Here is a 20,343-nt window from a genome sequence, read left to right on the forward strand (position 1 = left end):
CTGTGAGCTATACACTGAATTTACTTGTTTTACAGCGGGTATCTGTTTTCCAATCAACATTGGTGTCCAAAATTACTTATACTTATTTAGTAGTTATAAGTAAGGTTATGTTACTCATCTGAAGATATATCTAATATATTAAAGTGTACAACACCTATATATACATGCATCAAGCATTTGTGTAGAAACAAGAAAATTAAGAACACATTACAGTCTGCATCATCTTTGCTAGCCAAGGATTTTGTTCATTTACACGTATATATATCACCTTTGACAGATTGAGCTCTGTTTTCTAAGTTTTCAAATTATTCTGCCATTACTTTCCAGGGCATTCAATGAAATTGAATCTTACATACAGGTTTTGACAGTTTGTGTAGATATAGTAATTGTGGTGGCTAGTACTACTGAGTCGCATTGTCAACAGGGAAAAAAATATTTGGGGAAATATTCTCTGTATTTGGTCAGCAGGAAGGGATAATTGACTATTCTAAATATAAATGACAACTAATATTCAAAGGAACTTCATTGGCAGCCACTATCGCTGAAACAGTCTTAAAAGTTATGCTAGTATAGAGAGCGATAACTGTGTCTGCTAGCAGGGTGGCAGTGGAGGGAAATTGAAAGCAAGGCAAAATTTACCTTTAAAGAGTGAATACAAAATTATGAACCTTAGCCAGTAAAAACGGCACCTGTTATACAAGTTGTACAATCTAAACATACTGTAACACAAGAAACCTTAACTCATACATTTCTATTTATACTTGTTTATTTTCTCAGACACAAAAGAAAAAACATGATCTACATTTCCATACAAACAACCATCACATATTACAATTCACATTTAAGTTTTGATAACCAGCTCTTAAGTTAATACATCGATCTCTGGTAATATAAATTTCAAAATTCTAGCAGAAACTGTTGATGCATTCTAGTAGGAATGGGTACAATAATTTATAATTCTAGCAGAAATGGATACTGTAAAGTACAACTTGCACGTTGATTTATTGTAAAAGACTTAAGAATCATTATCACAGTCCATTGTATTTGTAATGAAGTCAGATAGGACATTAGCAATGTGTTTCCTTTTGATATCCTTACATACCTACAATCACACATTAAAATTTTGACCTTCAAAGTTGGTGAAAGTGCCAACTTTTTAAGGGTCAAAGTTCAAGGTCACTTTCCTACCCTCATTTTTTATTGTTAGTAAGGTAACAGTTAACAGAGTGATACGCAGGAGTTTTCTTAAACTGAAAATAAGAAAATAAATGAGAAGTGTTGATGGTATTGATCAAGTAATGGAGTTGTACAGTGGTAACACACTTGCCTTTCCCTAGACAGGCAGGCTTTGATTCTCTGATCAGATGTGAAAAGGTATGGGGTCACCTGCTTGACCATATGGATTTTCTCTGGGTACCCCGGTTTCTCCCCACAGTAATATCCCTTGTGTCCTTCCATCCAGTTAACAAGTTAGATTAGTTTGTAATACATTGTATTTGTTTTACAATTGTTGTAAAATAAAAAAAGCTTCCAGTAATGAGATTTTTAGCTGGAGGTAATTTTTTCATATTTATAAACAATAGGTAGCAATCTGGTCCCTTGATATCAACAGCATGTTAAGTCCTTCTCTGCTATCCGTTGTACTACATAAATCTATTACTGAAGGTGAGAGCAACATACACATCCAATTCATTTCTGCAATTCATAATCCATACTGGTTTGCTCAGTGAGTTTGTCAAAAACAAAACAAAAACAAACAAAAAACATCTATTAGATAGCATTTCAAAACAAGAATTCAACAAAATTAAGTGTCTCGCTGTCCAAATTTAGACTCTTAAAAAGGAAATAAAATAAAATAATTAAAAATAAAATAAAATTGTGATTGAATGAGATACAATCATGTTGTAAAAGTCCAGAGTAGCTACACATTCTTTAAACAACAACTTAACAGTTATTTATAATAGATTCTACAAGCAATTTTAACTTTGTGATGTGCAAACAAAAATAAAACTAGAGAAGGCCTGAAACATTTATACCCTTTGCTTTAAGGGAAAAGAGCTAAATGGAAAAGTAAAGTTAAAAACATTTAAAAATTAAGAAGAAAAAAAGAGAAAATAAATCCACTTTGGCTATACAGCAATGGTATTTAACCACCAAAAGAAGTTTTAAGTAAAATACATGTTCAGGGATTAAGTAGATGCCTTCAACCATTTTTGAGTGTTTCTTATTAAAGTCCTGTATTGTGACAAATTAGTTTTACAGAGAAGTATGTTATATACAGAGAACAAGTCTTTCAAGATGGTCACTTGAAATTTCAGTTACAACCAAATAGAACCTTACCCACAAACTTAAAGAAAGTCTTGTCTCTGTACCTTCATCTACATCCAAGATGGTAGCAATTGTAGCCATTTTGAATGTGGTACAGGTTCAAACTTTAGTAAAAACAACTTATAGACTCTACACAACTAATTAGAGAAATTCACAATACAACTTTAATAGGAAGACAAATGTCATACAGTAATCAGTATATGGTAATACCTGGTGGAGGATTCAAATCAACAACAAGAGGCCCAGATGGCCTGTATAGCTCACCTGGATATTACAGTGATTATGACAAAACACTAAAATTATAAAGATTTCAAAGAATTTGCTATTTTTCCCCTATTGGGATGCCGCTCCTCAGGCCCCTGTGCTGGCAAGACCGACCTTTTACAGAAAATTGGTTTCCCTTCATCCAAGGATGCTTCAGACCACAAACATGAACCAAATTCTTTCATTTCTACAGCATAATAAGAATTTTAAAGAATTTGTTACCTTTCCCATACCATACTGGGCCCACTGTTCAGGCCCTTGGGGGGGCAGACATGAACACAGTTCCTACAAAACCTAGTTGCCACGTCCCTTCAGGGGATCAGGCTCTATAAGAAATTGGTTCCACTTCACCCAAGGATGCTTCAGACCAAATATGAACCAAATCCATTATGACAAATAGTGATTTAAAGTACATTCCTCTTGCCCGAAGGATGCTTCTGACCAAAATTTGGTCCAAAATCTGCTACTTGTTCATTCCTAGTAGTAATTTAAAGGACAAACCTCTATTTCCCCTATTGTGCCCTGCCCATTCTGCCTAAGAGGGGATAGAGTCACTATTTATGCAAAATTTGTCCCCCTTGCCCAAATGATGCTTCTGACCAAATTAAGTCAAAATCCATGCAGTACATTATGACTAGTAGGGATTTAAGAGAAGAGTTGACGGAACCAGTTAAAAAATGGCGAGTCGCCTGACGATGGATACCGCGCAATGGCATAAGCACACCAGTCCTTTGGATCAAGTGAGCTAAAGATTTTCTTTAAAGTAATAAAATCATCAGACAACAGAACTAAAGACAAAAACAACTTACTGACAAACCAGTGTATCTATCATTGAGATAAAATGTATATTTGACCTGATTATGAAATCATTTAAAAGAATATATGGCGGGTAAAAGGGTGAATATTTCTAATCAACGTTTTTAAAATTACAATAAAATCTGAGGTAATAAATTTATTGCAGTCAATTTACAAGTATATCTACCTCCCTCACAAGATGTTCAACATGTAATGTTCAATTATATCTCTCACATAAGATGTTCAATATGTGATGTTCAATTATATCTCTTAATGTTCAATTATATCTCTCACATAAGATGTTCAACATGTAATGTGTAATTATATCTCTCACATAAGATGTTCAACATGTAATGTTCAATCATATCTCTCACATAAGATGTTCAATATGTGATGTTCAAATATATCTCTCACATCAGATGTTCAATATGTGATGTTCAATTATATCTCTCACATAAGATGTTCAACATAGGATATTCAAAGTCTATCACTCAAGATTTTAAATATTTCCCCTTTGAGATATTCAACAAAAGATGTTTAAAACTATTCATTCAAGATTTTCAGATCTCTCGATCACCAGAAAATGTTCAACATTTCACACAATAAATTCAACATATCCTCACCATTTCTCACAAATTATCTTCTACATCCTCCAATGAGATCTGTAACATTACTCACATGGGGTGTTGAAAATGAGACATGGAATATCAACTTATTTCTCACACAGGATAGTCAACATCAGATGTTCAATATTCCTCACACAATCTACACATTCCTGACATCTTGTAAAGTGTGAATGATTTCATCATAACATTGACCCTCACAGTATCACAGTCTAGAGCTTTGACCTGGCCTTCTGTAGGTCTATATAGGGCTTGGGGAGAGGAAACAAGGCCATGTCCCTCTTGAAGTCGGCTATGTTTCTCACAATGATTGGCTGAAATAAAACAAATACATGCATTCTTAAAACTTTTTGACTTTTGCATTATTTTATACTACTGTAATAATTCAGTAACAGATCGTTTAATAGAAAGAAAAAACAAAAAAATGCTGCTGATAATGACAATGACAGCAACATTTGTACTTGAAATATTCTCAAAGCACTTCTCTCCCTGATACCCAAACCGAAGTACTGTATAACAGGAAACATTCGTTGTGTATGTTAAACTTTTGTTGTTTTCCTGGTTGCTATTATAATATATATTAAACACAACAAATGTCAAGGTATGTATTATTGTTAAATTACCGTTTCATGGGCATACCATAAAAGTTTGAAACCACGAAATAATTTGAAAGTTCCAAACCACGAAAGAAAGTACACACAAACATTTCATGTTACACTATATAGGCCACACTAATATGGATGGTCTTGTCCAATAATGTGGCTGTATGAATTGTATTATTAAAGTTGGATGTGGTTTGAAAGTATTAGACCCTGATGACCTTAAATATTGATTGTGATTATATCTACTAGACTAGCATGTCATCCCAACAAGTCATAGCCCAACAACTACACCTCCAGTTTTTGACGAGTCAACTGAAAGTATCCTAACATTCATCTCAATGTCCATGAATACAAACAAACCACACACGACTTTACCTGTGGTAGTTCAGGTGTGGAGGCGAGGCTGTCTGGAGTACCATCGGAGTTCTGACTGTCTGGGCTTCCATTTCCTTCAGCAGTTGACATCACATGTACAGAAAGTTTGTGTCTCCTAGGTGCTCCGATACATATATGTTCCTAACAGAACAAAACAAAATTTAAGATGTATGAGAGAGATGGTCTTTGCTTAAAAACTATTTTTGGAAAACTTTGCAACATTTTTAGGTTAAATTATTACCCTGAATTCTGTTTAGATAAGTATGAAGTTTGAAAATGACTTCTTGGGCATGTATGGTATGAGCACAATATTGAAGTAATGATAATTGAATTTTATAAAAATAGGTTCAGTTGCCTATAAGTATTAGTGATTTGTCAAAAGTCTGTAGTGGGTGAGTGACATGTTGGATGCCTGAACTTCACAGACAATAACAACATGATCCTTCAGAAGTGTCTAGCTCATACAAGACTTCAAAAATGAGAATTTTTCATTTTACAGTGACTCTAGTGGGTTTAAAAATATTGCTACAAGGTTTAAATCAAACGGAAATAAATTTAAGATTTGGTTGATCATTAAAAGTATCTAACCCTAATTAATGTGAAAACAACACTTTATCAGACTCAGAAGTTGATAATGGTAATTATTTCTCCATTTCTTATTATTGCGCCATCACATTTGGCGATGTGACAATGCATTTGGTGACACTACATTTGGTGACAACACAAAGGTCACAATTGTAAACTGAGACAACCATACGCATTACTTCAACAGGTGTTAATTGACATCTTTATAGTGTATGACAAAACAAACCTTGTAAAAACTGTAAACATCATTCTTCTGTATTCCCCTCAGGTAGGCAACTTCAATTTCATCTGAAATAAAAATAAAAGCTTATTATTATAGAACTTTCTGAAGCAGAAGCCAAGATATGAATACACAAAAGTAATAATAATTGAATATAAATGTGACCAGATATTACCAGCAATGTCTAGATATAGGTGTCTGATGTAGCTGAGGAGAGATTACATACAAAATATTAGTTTGACAATACTGTCAGTCTCTAGATAGTGTGAGAAGATTTTCGATTAAGAGCGACACTGATGATCGTATATATCTATGTACAGGAGTGTGGGTTAAGTTGTTGAAACCATAATTACAACCCACTCAAATATAATCAGTGTGGGTTAAGTTGCTGAAACCATAATTACAACCCACTCAAATATAATCGGATTGATTTCCATTTACAATGAATATTATCAGTACCATCTCTTCGGTAACTTACCCCGGTCAAAGTTAACTGTTGAATATTATCAGTACCATCTCTTGGGTAACTTACCCCGGTCAAAGTTAACTGTTGAATATTATCAGTACCATCTCTTGGGTAACTTACCCCGGTCAAAGTTAACTATTATCAGTACCATCTCTTGGGTAACTTACCCCGGTCAAAGTTGAACTGTTGGGACACGATTTCCCCCCAGTATCGAGATTGTTGGCCACTGATCTTTTTGGGTTTTTCCAGGCGCTTGGCAGCCAATGCTGTTACATGCTTCTGAAAACTTTCCTCTGTCATTTCTTTAATGTAAGCCTGGGAAGTCAACAAATAAACGCTGTATCAGACAAACAAAGGGACATAACTCTTTATACAGAGGAAGTGTGAGACATCCGTACACAACACTTCATCATTCTATGTGGTACCATGTACTCGCTCGTATAAGTAGATGGTTGGCTCGCATCAACTTACAGAGCAAAAGTCACAAATATATGATCTAATTTATAAATGTGGGAGTTCAAGTAATGTTGAATTTATTGAATGAGTGTATCAAATCTATAATATGAAACGTCTGTGATGTAAACACAGTAGAAATGCTTCTAACTATCATAACATTGTGACATAAAATACAAGGTCAGCATTATAGTGTTTCTGAAGTGATGAGGCTCGTCTGTATATCTATTGTCATAGTACCACGTCATTTTCAATGAACAGCTGCATGACAAATGGCTCTTGTTATATTCTAATGTACAATTATGATTTATAGAGGGAAAATGACCGATATTGGTTATCCGAGCTCTGTAAATCATATCGATATTTGCTTGGAAGTGATACTTACATCCATGCTCTGAAGGAAAGCCTCTACCCGGTTCTCCACATACTGAGGTTTACGGTCGGACTGTACAATGATTCTCATGCCCTGAACACCACTTGTTCTCCTTATACCACTGAACACGATATATCCTGTTCGTAGCAAGAATAACTCATAATCAAATGTCTTGCCTGTCCCACTTTGTCAATATTGCGTTAATCTTCATGCAAATTTCAACTGCTGTTTCACATTAATATCATATACTGGACCAGACATAACACTAAATTCATATCTAAAGGTTCACGCGTATGTGCTTTGTCAGACCAAGTTTACCTCCCCTGTACTGGTATCTGATGGTATAATTACTACCGAGTTCTTTGTCAGACCAAGTTTACCTCCTCTGTACTGGTATCTGATGGTATAATTACTACCGAGTTCTTTGTCAGACCAAGTTTACCTCCCCTGTACTGGTATCTGATGGTATAATTACTACCGAGTTCTTTGTCAGACCAAGTTAACCTCCCCTGTACTGGTATATGATGGTATAATTACTACCGAGTTCTTTGTCAGACCAAGTTTACCTCCCCTGTACTGGTTTCTGATGGTATAATTACTACCGAGTTCTTTGTCAGACCAAGTTTACCTCCCCTGTACTGGTTTCTGGTGGTATAATTACTACCGAGTTCTTTGTCAGACCAAGTTTACCTCCCCTGTACTGGTTTCTGGTGGTATAATTACTACTGAGTTCTTTGTCAGACCTAGTTTACCTCCCCTGTACTGGTTTCTGGTGGTATAATTACTACCGAGTTCTTTGTCAGACCAAGTTAACCTCCCCTGTACTGGTATATGATGGTATAATTACTACCGAGTTCTTTGTCAGACCAAGTTTACCTCCCCTGTACTGGTTTCTGGTGGTATAATTACTACCGAGTTCTTTGTCAGACCAAGTTTACCTCCCCTGTACTGGTTTCTGGTGGTATAATTACTACTGAGTTCTTTGTCAGACCAAGTTTACCTCCCCTGTACTGGTATATGATGGTATAATTAATACTTCTTTGTCAGACCAAGTTTACCTCCCCTGTACTGGTTTCTGGTGGTATAATTACTACTTCTTTGTCAGACCAAGTTAACCTTCCCTGTACTGGTATCTGATGGTATAATTAATACTTCTTTGTCAGACCAAGTTTACCTCCCCTGTACTGGTTTCTGGTGGTATAATTACTACTGAGCTCTGCTTTGTCAGACAAAGCTTACCGCCTCTGTAATGATTTCTGTATAATTACTACTGAGTTCTCATGTTTGTCCTGACAAAAACGGTTCCATTGAATGTTATAAATCATTACCCAGTTGTTCCTTGGTGCGAAGTATATCGAAGCATGGCTCGCCGATGATCTGTATGAAGAGTTCGAGCAGCATGTTGCCATCTGTGAGCTGTACCCCACACTGGTAGTAGATCTCTATACTGGAACTTTTATGCACCTTGTTATTCTCCTCGCACACATAGTAACATCCTGTAATAGTGGTTTCCTCTGTGTTATATTCAGCTGACAGATCTTTTATATCAACAGTTTGTTAATTGTGTTTTACTGTTAAGGACAGTATTCTTGTTATCTATTATATTTTTTCATCTATGAATACTGCATACTGGGAAACTTTCAACTGATTCTGACAAAAAACACTGATTTTTTCGGCTATGAGCACATGCAAGATGTTTATATAGTACAGAGAAGTGAAAGTTTCGATAAATCTTAATAAAAATGATGAAAATGAATGTTGGTTAAAGTTTCCCACAATACAGCACTTAATTTACTAAAAAAAATTGTGCACCTATAGATTTAGTTTTTTGTCGTTTTTTTTGTTTTTTTTTTCCTTTTTGAAGCAGGCAAGGATATGATGATTTGTTCTGTTGATTCTGACTTATCCCTGTTTTACTGTTAATAACTTAATTTGACCTACCATCTGGCAGTTGCAACTCCCTGAAATGTTTTTTCTGACTGGGTAGCAGTGACCTAGTTCCACTCTGCTTCTGTAGAATGTCTTCGATCATCTCTGTCACCTCCAGGGCTTTCTGCAACACAAATATTTGTTACCAAAACTTTCCTGGAAGGGTACATTTGGGTCCATTTAATCAAATAACCAGCAAGAGCGAGCCATCAGTGAACAGAACTGCAAATTCAGATATTTATTGAACACCCATTACTAAATCTTGATAGTCAAAATATTCGAAGCTGAATTGTTAAATCTGCTTATCAAAAGTTACTTATTTAATAAGTACAGTAAAATTTGGATAAAACGAAGTCGATGGGACCAAGCAAAATGTTCGACTTATCCAATGGTTTGACTTATGTCTGTGTGTATAGGGAGACAAAATATTTGAGTATCATCAGATGTATACTGAACAATTAAATGCTTGATAACATAGTCTAAAATAAGCAACAAATAATAACAAACTAAATTTATTTAATGAATTTTACATTATAACGATTATTCCTTTATCTAATAGACAATAGTATGCATGGTTACAAAACAAAACAAAATACATGTACAATGTATAATATTATCTTTGTCATAGACACATGATTTACACAGATAATTGTACACATTAGTTACACATGGCATTCTATGAAAACGATGCATATAGTATAACAATATACAATGTACATATATTGTATATATTGTACTCACATTACTTCCCTTAAAATCTGTCTATATTGTTCTACAATAACATAATATAAAACGATAAACAGTTCAGGAAAATTTGATCGACCGTGCTGATTTTGTATAAAAGGTGAAGGTCGCGATCATGCAGTGTTTATCGGCTACATGATCATGATCGCCACGAGGTTTTGCACATAATGAAATAATCCAGAATATTATTGTTAGTATAGCATCAGTGTATTAAGAATTTAGGCATATATAGTTAAATCAATGACAGACAAGTACATTGTATTTTAAATGTGCATGTTTTGGGATGATACATCAAATTTGATTTTCTTTTATTACCCTCAGCCGGTTTTGCCTGGTCTTGACGCAGCCCAAAGTTCAGGGTGAAACCGATTGGCAGTTATTAAAGAAATTCAGCTGATCTCGAGCTTGTTGCGATTAACTATTCTGCTTTGAAATTAAAATTATAAAGTGTTCACCTGTTTGGTAAAATTGCCATATATGAGTCCCTCCAGGTAAAGTTTTGACAGTAGATCTGGTATAAAGGCCTGTAATTTCTCATCCGTGATATCTGCAACATAAACCCTTTAAGTAAGAACATTACAAAGGTCTGGATGCATCAATTCAATAATAACTTTTGAGAGACTTTGGACGCATTAATCTAATATAAACATTTTTAAAGTTACTGTTAGTAAACTTACAATGTATTTATCCTCAAGGCAATAGGTTTATTAATGTAGTAGTTTATGCAAATAGAGACTTTGTTCAATGTTTGACCTTTGACATACCCTCTAGAGACTGCATGAGTTCCTCATTGGTCCACTTGACCTCTGACATCAGGATGTTTGTGTAGTAGATTGCGTGTCTGTGAGGCTGTTCTGCCTGGAAGTTCCTCATGGACCTTGCATACTGTAAATAAATCAGATTTTTTTTTTTACCAAAATTAGATCACTTGCTTTTTGTGAACAAACAGTTAGATAATTTATTTTGTTAATTTAAATTACTGTATACATTTTAGATAATAAATCATTCATCTTTTATACAAAGAGGCATTGCAGACAATACTACTGGCACCAGGAATTACCAGGTAATCAGAAATTGATAGGCTGTATAACATCTCATGACATTTAAATAACACCGGATACAAAATGGACTCAGTGTAGTGAAGATGTTGAAAATTCTATTCATATCTTCTGCGGGAGGTACAGGTTGTGAACAAGTGTATGTAGTTTTCATGAAGGTTGGATTAAAAGTACAGTCAATAGACCGACCACATGACTGGGGTTACATACATTTGTATACCCGTATCTCTATATATCCCGATTTGTTGTCAGGAGATGAACATGTTCACTAAGACTGTACGATAGATCAATACTAAAATCTGTTAAAAATGTTATCAACTTAAAGGTTACATTTATTTATCATTATGAAGTTTGTGAACTGCACTTACTAACCTTGTCTTTGTACTCACCATTTCTTTGAATATAGCAAATCGTTTGGAATCAACCTTGAAGGTAGTGAGCTTTTCCATTATTTTACGAAGAAGCACATCCTGCTTCTCATTGTATCCTCCAACGGCCAGCTGTAAAACACGAGTCAGTCATTACTACTACTGATAGTCAGCTGTATAACACAAGTCAGTCATTACTACTACTGATAGCCAGCTGTAAAACACAAGTCAGTCATTACTACTACTGATAGTCAGATGTATAACACAAGTCAGTCATTACTACTACTGATAGCCAGCTGTATAACACAAGTCAGCCATTACTACTACTGATAGCCAGCTGTATAACACAAGTCAGTCATTACTACTACTGATAGCCAGCTGTATAACACAAGTCAGTCATTACTACCTGGTACTACTGATAGCTGTATAACACAAGTCAGTCATTACTACTACTGATAGCTGTATAACACAAGTCAGCCATTACTACTACTGATAGTCAGCTGTATAACACAAGTCAGTCATTACTACTACTGATAGCTGTATAACACAAGTCAGCCATTACTACTACTGATAGTCAGCTGTATAACACAAGTCAGTCATTACTACTACTGATAGCTGTATAACACAAGTCAGCCATTACTACTACTGATAGTCAGCTGTATAACACAAGTCAGTCATTACTACTACTGATAGCCAGCTGTAGAACACAAGTCAGCCATTACTACTACTGATAGTCAGCTGTATAACACAAGTCAGTCATTACTACTACTGATAGTCAGCTGTATAACACAAGTCAGTCATTACTACTACTGATAGTCAGCTGTATAACACAAGTCAGTCATTACTACTACTGATAGCCAGCTGTATAACACAAGTCAGTCATTACTACTACTGATAGTCAGCTGTATAACACAAGTCAGTCATTACTACTACTGATAGTCAGCTGTATAACACAAGTCAGTCATTACTACTACTGATAGTCAGCTGTATAACACAAGTCAGTCATTACTACTACTGATAGTCAGCTGTATAACACAAGTCAGCCATTACTACTACTGATAGCCAGCTGTATAACACAAGTCAGTCATTACTACTACTGATAGTCAGCTGTATAACACAAGTCAGCCATTACTACTACTGATAGTCAGCTGTATAACACAAGTCAGCCATTACTACTACTGATAGTCAGCTGTATAACACAAGTCAGTCATTACTACTACTGATAGTCAGCTGTATAACACAAGTCAGTCATTACTACTACTGATAGTCAGCTGTATAACACAAGTCAGTCATTACTACTACTGATAACCAGCTGTATAACACAAGTCAGTCATTACTACTACTGATAGTTAGCTGTATAACACAAGTCAGTCATTACTACTACTGATAGTCAGCTGTATAACACAAGTCAGCCATTACTACTACTGATAGCCAGCTGTATAACACAAGTCAGTCATTACTACTACTGATAGTTAGCTGTATAACACAAGTCAGTCATTACTACTACTGATAGCCAGCTGTATAATACAAGTCAGTCATTACTACTAGTGATAGCCAGCTGTATAACACAAGTCAGCCATTACTACTACTGATAACCAGCTGTATAACACAAGTCAGTCATTACTACTACTGATAGCCAGCTGTATAACACAAGTCAGTCATTACTACTACTGATAGTCAGCTGTATAACACAAGTCAGTCATTACTACTACTGATAGCCAGCTGTATAACACAAGTCAGTCATTACTACTACTGATAGCTGTATAACACAAGTCAGTCATTACTACTACTGTTAGCTGTATAACACAAGTCAGCCATTACTACTACTGATAGTCAGCTGTATAACACAAGTCAGCCATTACTACTACTGATAACCAGCTGTATAACACAAGTCAGTCATTACTACTACTGATAGTCAGCTGTATAACACAAGTCAGTCATTACTACTACTGATAGCCAGCTGTATAACACAAGTCAGTCATTACTACTACTGATAGTCAGCTGTATAACACAAGTCAGTCATTACTACTACTGATAGTCAGCTGTATAACACAAGTCAGTCATTACTACTACTGATAGTCAGCTGTATAACACAAGTCAGCCATTACTACTACTGATAGCCAGCTGTATAACACAAGTCAGTCATTACTACTACTGATAGTCAGCTGTATAACACAAGTCAGTCATTACTACTAGTGATAGTCAGCTGTATAACACAAGTCAGTCATTACTACTACTGATAGTCAGCTGTATAACACAAGTCAGCCATTACTACTACTGATAGCCAGCTGTATATCACAAGTCAGCCATTACTACTACTGATAGCCAGCTGTATAACACAAGTCAGTCATTACTACTACTGATAGCCAGCTGTATAACACAATTCAGCCATTACTACAACTGATAGTCAGCTGTATAATACAAGTCAGCCATTACTACTAGTGATTGTCAGCTGTATAACACAAGTCAGTCATTACTACTACTGATAGTCAGCTGTATAACACAAGTCAGTCATTACTACTACTGATAGTCAGCTGTATAATACAAGTCAGCCATTACTACTACTGATAGTCAGCTGTATAACACAAGTCAGCCATTACTACTACTGATAGCCAGCTGTATAACACAAGTCAGCCATTACTACTACTGATAGTCAGCTGTATAACACAAGTCAGTCATTACTACTACTGATAGTCAGCTGTATAACACAAGTCAGCCATTACTACTACTGATAGCCAGCTGTATAACACAAGTCAGCCATTACTACTACTGATAGCTGTATAACACAAGTCAGTCATTACTACTACTGATAGCCAGCTGTATAACACAAGTCAGCCATTACTACTACTGATAGTCAGCTGTATAACACAAGTCAGCCATTACTACTACTGATAGTCAGCTGTATAACACAAGTCAGTCATTACTACTACTGATAGTCAGCTGTATAACACAAGTCAGCCATTACTACTACTGATAGTCAGCTGTATAACACAAGTCAGCCATTACTACTACTGATAGCCAGCTGTATAACACAAGTCAGTCATTACTACAACTGATAGTCAGCTGTATAACACAAGTCAGTCATTACTACTACTGATAGCCAGCTGTATAACACGAGTCAGTCATTACTACTACTGATAGCCAGCTGTATAACACAAGTCAGCCATTACTACTACTGATAGCCAGCTGTATAACACAATTCAGCCATTACTACAACTGATAGTCAGCTGTATAATACAAGTCAGCCATTACTACTAGTGATTGTCAGCTGTATAACACAAGTCAGTCATTACTACTACTGATAGTCAGCTGTATAACACAAGTCAGTCATTACTACTACTGATAGTCAGCTGTATAATACAAGTCAGCCATTACTACTACTGATAGTCAGCTGTATAACACAAGTCAGCCATTACTACTACTGATAGCCAGCTGTATAACACAAGTCAGCCATTACTACTACTGATAGTCAGCTGTATAACACAAGTCAGCCATTACTACTACTGATAGCCAGCTGTAAAACACAAGTCAGTCATTACTACTACTGATAGCCAGCTGTATAACACAAGTCAGTCATTACTACTACTGATAGTCAGCTGTATAATACAAGTCAGCCATTACTACTACTGATAGTCAGCTGTATAACACAAGTCAGTCATTACTACTACTGATAGTCAGCTGTATAACACAAGTCAGTCATTACTACTACTGATAGCCAGCTGTAAAACACAAGTCAGTCATTACTACTACTGATAGCCAGCTGTATAACACAAGTCAGTCATTACTACTACTGATAGCCAGCTGTATAACACAAGTCAGCCATTACTACTACTGATAGTCAGCTGTATAACACAAGTCAGTGATTCCGTAACAGCCATAACAGCTGTAGTTGGTAGTCATGGTGATACTTACAGACATGTCGTAGTTGGTAGTCATGGTGATACTTACAGACATGTCGTAGTATACTTACAGACATGTCGTAGTTGGTAGTCATGGTGATACTTACAGACATGTCGTAGTTGGTAGTCATGGTGATACTTACAGACATGCCGTACTTACAGACATGTCGTAGTTGGTAGTCATGGTGATACTTACAGACATGTCGTAGTTGGTAGTCATGGTGATACTTACAGACATGCCGTACTTACAGACATGTCGTAGTTGGTAGTCATGGTGATACTTACAGACATGTCGTAGTTGGTAGTCATGGTGATACTTACAGACATGTCGTAGTTGGTAGTCATGGTGATACTTACAGACATGTCGTAGTTGGTAGTCATGGTGATACTTACAGACATGCCGTACTTACAGACATGTCGTAGTTGGTAGTCATGGTGATACTTACAGACATGCCGTAGATGGTACAGTTGAGATCGTAGTGTAAGCCAGCTAACTCAGCATCGTATGCATATTCATTTAATGCGTCTTTGAACAAGGTCACAAACAGGTTGGTCATGTTACAGTTGGTAGGATCAGAGTACGCCAGCGGGCTAAAATAGAGGAAAGCAACTGCATTTCATGTACAAATCTCAAATGATTATCCACAGAGTGTTTATATAATTATATAAAACATTCTGTCTAACACCAAACTGTCTAGCTAAAGAATCCTCTATATTGCCTATATTTCACCATCGCTGAAGATCCAAAATGTTGCTTTGATGTTACTTTCAACTTTGGTCAAAGTCTAATAGTTCCTCGCCATCAACATAGTGAAAAATTATTTAATATTATTTTAATAATACAATTCCAAATAAAAAGGGGAAATTCCACCTTTTCCTTTTCAAACAGTTAAATGGTACTGTTATACTGCCATTCAGAGCCTTTTCGTGTGACAAAGGAGGGGTATTCTGCAGCCCCTCAGACTCCGTGATAAGCATTAGTTTTTGTACGCAGATAATGTAAGGATTTTTTTCTGGACTCATACAAATTTCAGGGGTCAAAGGTCATAGTGTAAAAATGCTAATTTCATTATTCAAGTTGATACAAATTCAACATAACTGGAGATTAAATATTAATTTTTGAACAGTGACCTGATTTTATGTCGTCTGTTTTGGTCGCAAATACTTTAGAAAAATGATCATCTTTGAAACTTCCATAAACCATCCTTAATTAACTTTTCAACAGTAATTAAGCCCCAAATTGGGATCATAATCTACATGTTTATCTGGCAAGATGCATACACAGGGGCCCTTTAGAGCCCTCGGGTCCAAATGGGGGGGCCCCAAATGGGGTCACCTGGTGCATTTTCAGACTTCATAAACTTTGTTCAAACAAGGTAGCAATGATCCCTGGTGGGTGATGCTGTGAACATATACCCAAGCATGCTTAATTATTAAATGTGACCCATGGGTGTGAGAGTTGAGGGATTACTTGAGAGGAATTTTAAAGAATTTACCAAGATTTCCCCTCGTACTGTTTAGTTTGATTGTTACCTGCTGATTTCGAAGTTGATGCATGCTTTTGGTAGAAGGAATGTATCATCCTGTTTAAACCATAGTCTGGTGAGGGCACCGTCCTGAGAAAAGAAATTAATCATTCTTATCTAAAACAAAGAAGATGCTGTTTCTCCAAAATTGTCATTGTTGGAGTCATACATTCTGATAATCACAGACAATCATAGGCAATTATTCTTTTACAGCTGTATATTGTGTTCAGTTACTCGACCAAACCATGTTAAGTTATACAATAATTTACTGAGACAATACGGAATGATAGTTCAGTTGAGTCTGCCCCAGCTAATGTCAACATTTATAAAAATCGGTCATTATATTTAAGTTCATATTTACTCCATAATTAAAAAAAAAAAAAAAATTCATGTAAGATATCTAATAAAGCATTTTCCCCCCTTAGTGGTCAGAGTAATGGTTTGAATATGAGCTAATTCTGGTGCATGGATCAGGCAATATCTGTTACCCAACCTTTTTATTTAAAAATCAATCAAGTGTGGGTGTTGACATTTTAACATTGACAGACGATCACCAAAATCTTTCCAGGTGTAGGACTTCATGAACAGTTAGAATCTGTAGTTCACTAAGTGAATGATTACTCTCCCCAACTAACTGAAGGATTACCGGCCCTGACCCCACTTACTAGCTATAATGTTGTAACACAGACCCCACTTACTAGCTATAATGATGTAACACAGACCCCACTTACTAGCTATAATGATGTAACACAGACCCCACTTACTAGCTATAATGATGTAACACAGACCCCACTTACTAGCTATAATGATGTAACACAGACCCCACTTATATATAATTACTAGCTATAATGATGTAACACAGACCCCACTTACTAGCTGTAATGATGTAACACAGACCCCACTTACTAGCTGTAATGATGTAACACAGACCCCACTTACTAGCTATAATGATGTAACACAGACCCCACTTACTAGCTATAATGATGTAACACAGACCCCACTTACTAGCTATAATGATGTAACACAGACCCCACTTACTAGCTATAATGATGTAACGCAGACCCCACTTACTAGCTATAATGATGTAACGCAGACCCCACTTACTTGCTATAATGATGTAACGCAGACCCCACTTACTAGCTGTAATGATGTAACGCAGACCCCACTTACTAGCTATAATGATGTAACACAGACCCCACTTACTAGCTATAATGATGTAACGCAGACCCCACTTACTAGCTGTAATGATGTAACACAGACCCCACTTACTAGCTGTAATGATGTAACGCAGACCCCACTTACTAGCTGTAATGATGTAACGCAGACCCCACTTACTAGCTGTAATGATGTAACGCAGACCCCACTTACTAGCTGTAATGATGTAACGCAGACCCCACTTACTAGCTGTAATGATGTAACGCAGACCCCACTTACTAGCTGTAATGATGTAACGCAGACCCCACTTACTAGCTGTAATGATGTAACGCAGACCCCACTTACTAGCTGTAATGATGTAACGCAGACCCCACTTACTAGCTGTAATGATGTAACGCAGACCCCACTTACTAGCTGTAATGATGTAACGCAGACCCCACTTACTAGCTGTAATGATGTAACGCAGACCCCACTTACTAGCTGTAATGATGTAACGCAGACCCCACTTACTAGCTGTAATGATGTAACGCAGACCCCACTTACTAGCTGTAATGATGTAACGCAGACCCCACTTACTAGCAATAATGATGTAACGCAGACCCCACTTACTAGCTATAATGATGTAACGCAGACCCCACTTACTAGCTATAATGATGTAACGCAGACCCCACTTACTAGCTATAATGATGTAACACAGACCCCACTTACTAGCTATAATGATGTAACACAGACCCCACTTATATATAATTACTAGCTATAATGATGTAACACAGACCCCACTTACTAGCTATAATGATGTAACGCAGACCCCACTTACTAGCTGTAATGATGCAACACAGACCCCACTTACTAGCTGTAATGATGTAACACAGACCCCACTTACTAGCTGTAATGATGTAACACAGACCCCACTTACTAGCTATAATGATGTAACACAGACCCCACTTACTAGCTATAATGATGTAACCACTTACTAGCTATAATGATGTAACACAGACCCCACTTAGTAGTTGTGATAATGTAACAGACTAATTTTCTGCACTTCATGTTCCCATGTCAGGAATACATTTTGTCTGGACAGTGACAAACATTCAGTATGATTCTGTTCAAATATGATAAATATTACATTGAGCATGCATATACTATATTTGTTCACTTACCTTTACCATTTCTGGGAGAGGACTTGGCTAAAACAAAAACAAAAGATAATAATTATGAATATTAAATAGATATTTAAAATTAATATTAAGCCTGCCTTCAAGATACTTATACTGCGGGTCAGTCAGGGTCAATATGTGCATACCATCAAACTGCCAGCCATCTCATACTGATAATTCTAACCAAGTTTGCATGAATTCCAAAAGAAATGATCCCTATATAAACTATAGCCAGGTTTATCCCATCCCCAGGGGGAAAATGAAACTCTAGGGGGTCATGAAATCCACAATTTTGATAAAGCACCATCAGACCCTTCCATCTATTAAGAGTATTTGATTCTGCCATATCTGTGTCTTGAGAAAAAGATTTTTGAAATTCCTATCAATATGACCCCTTTTTGACTGTCCCTAAGGCCACTATGGGTTGGGGACTATAAACATAATTCATAATTTTAATAGGCTTTTGGCTACAGAAGGTTTCTGCAAAATTTCATTGAAATTTGTCTTGGGGTTTCACAGAAGTTAAAAATATAAATTGTTTGGACGACAAACAAAAACGCAATTAGATTAAAGGTCACCTTAGGACAAGTGACCTGAATATGGTTGAAATACCAATATTTTCCTCCATTGTTAGAGTTGTATAACCTTTAACATCTGTCATATATTACCATAATATGATACAACTCATAATTTTCACAACATACAAGTATTTTATAAATCCTTGTCAAATTCATCATAGAAACACATCTTAACTTACAACAATTATATGGAAGCCCATACAGACTTTTTATCATAAACTCACATCAACTTCTCGAGGTGTCAAGTCAAAGACTGTCGGTATAAACTCGTTTCTGGCTGGTAGAACGAGTTTATCATTCACGCCACAGGAAGCCCATTGCTGTAAAAGAAATCAATTAAAATTTATGTTTGAGTTTAATACTTAAAACATCAGCAATATACATGTGATCAATCTCTCCATCAGATACCCTAATCTACACTATCAACCCCTCCCTGTGAATCTTAACCACCAGTAATCTATCTCTCCATCAGATACCCTATTCTACACTATCAACCCCTCCCTGTGAATCTTAACCACCAGTAATCTATCTCTCCATCAGATACCCTATTCTACACTATCAACCCCTCCCTGTGAATCTTAACTACCAGTAATCTATCTCTCCATCAGATACCCTATTCTACACTATCAACCCCTCCCTGTGAATCTTAACTACCAGTAATCTATCTCTCCATCAGATACACTATTCTACACTATCAACCCCTCCCTGTGAATCTTAACTACCAGTAATCTATCTCTCCATCAGATTACTCTAATCTACACTATCAACCCCTCCCTGTGAATCTTAACTACCAGTAATCTATCTCTCCATCAGATACCCTAATCTTCGTTATCAACCCCTCCCTG

At 36.3% G+C, this 20,343-nt stretch overlaps 1 protein-coding gene across 1 annotated transcript in view; it reads right to left on the minus strand.

Annotated features, from left to right (window-relative positions):
- Positions 1–3,663: 3,663 nt before the first annotated feature.
- Positions 3,664–20,343, minus strand: part of LOC117339446 (insulin-degrading enzyme-like) — a 37,374-nt gene continuing 20,694 nt past the window's right edge. Inside the window, exons 16-29 of the mRNA XM_033901026.1 lie at positions 19,723–19,818; positions 18,924–18,950; positions 16,616–16,698; positions 15,529–15,673; positions 11,205–11,315; positions 10,522–10,642; positions 10,213–10,304; positions 9,026–9,137; positions 8,413–8,580; positions 7,097–7,221; positions 6,426–6,573; positions 5,799–5,860; positions 4,988–5,128; positions 3,664–4,324 (exon numbers count right to left, since the gene is read on the minus strand). Coding sequence (XP_033756917.1) covers positions 4,223–4,324; positions 4,988–5,128; positions 5,799–5,860; positions 6,426–6,573; positions 7,097–7,221; positions 8,413–8,580; positions 9,026–9,137; positions 10,213–10,304; positions 10,522–10,642; positions 11,205–11,315; positions 15,529–15,673; positions 16,616–16,698; positions 18,924–18,950; positions 19,723–19,818 — 1,533 coding nt within the window. The 3' untranslated portion in view covers positions 3,664–4,222. The remainder of the gene's footprint in view (positions 4,325–4,987; positions 5,129–5,798; positions 5,861–6,425; positions 6,574–7,096; positions 7,222–8,412; positions 8,581–9,025; positions 9,138–10,212; positions 10,305–10,521; positions 10,643–11,204; positions 11,316–15,528; positions 15,674–16,615; positions 16,699–18,923; positions 18,951–19,722; positions 19,819–20,343) is intronic.

The sequence above is a fragment of the Pecten maximus genome, chromosome 12 (genome assembly GCF_902652985.1).
Source record: "Pecten maximus chromosome 12, xPecMax1.1, whole genome shotgun sequence".
Lineage (NCBI taxonomy): Eukaryota > Metazoa > Mollusca > Bivalvia > Pectinida > Pectinidae > Pecten > Pecten maximus.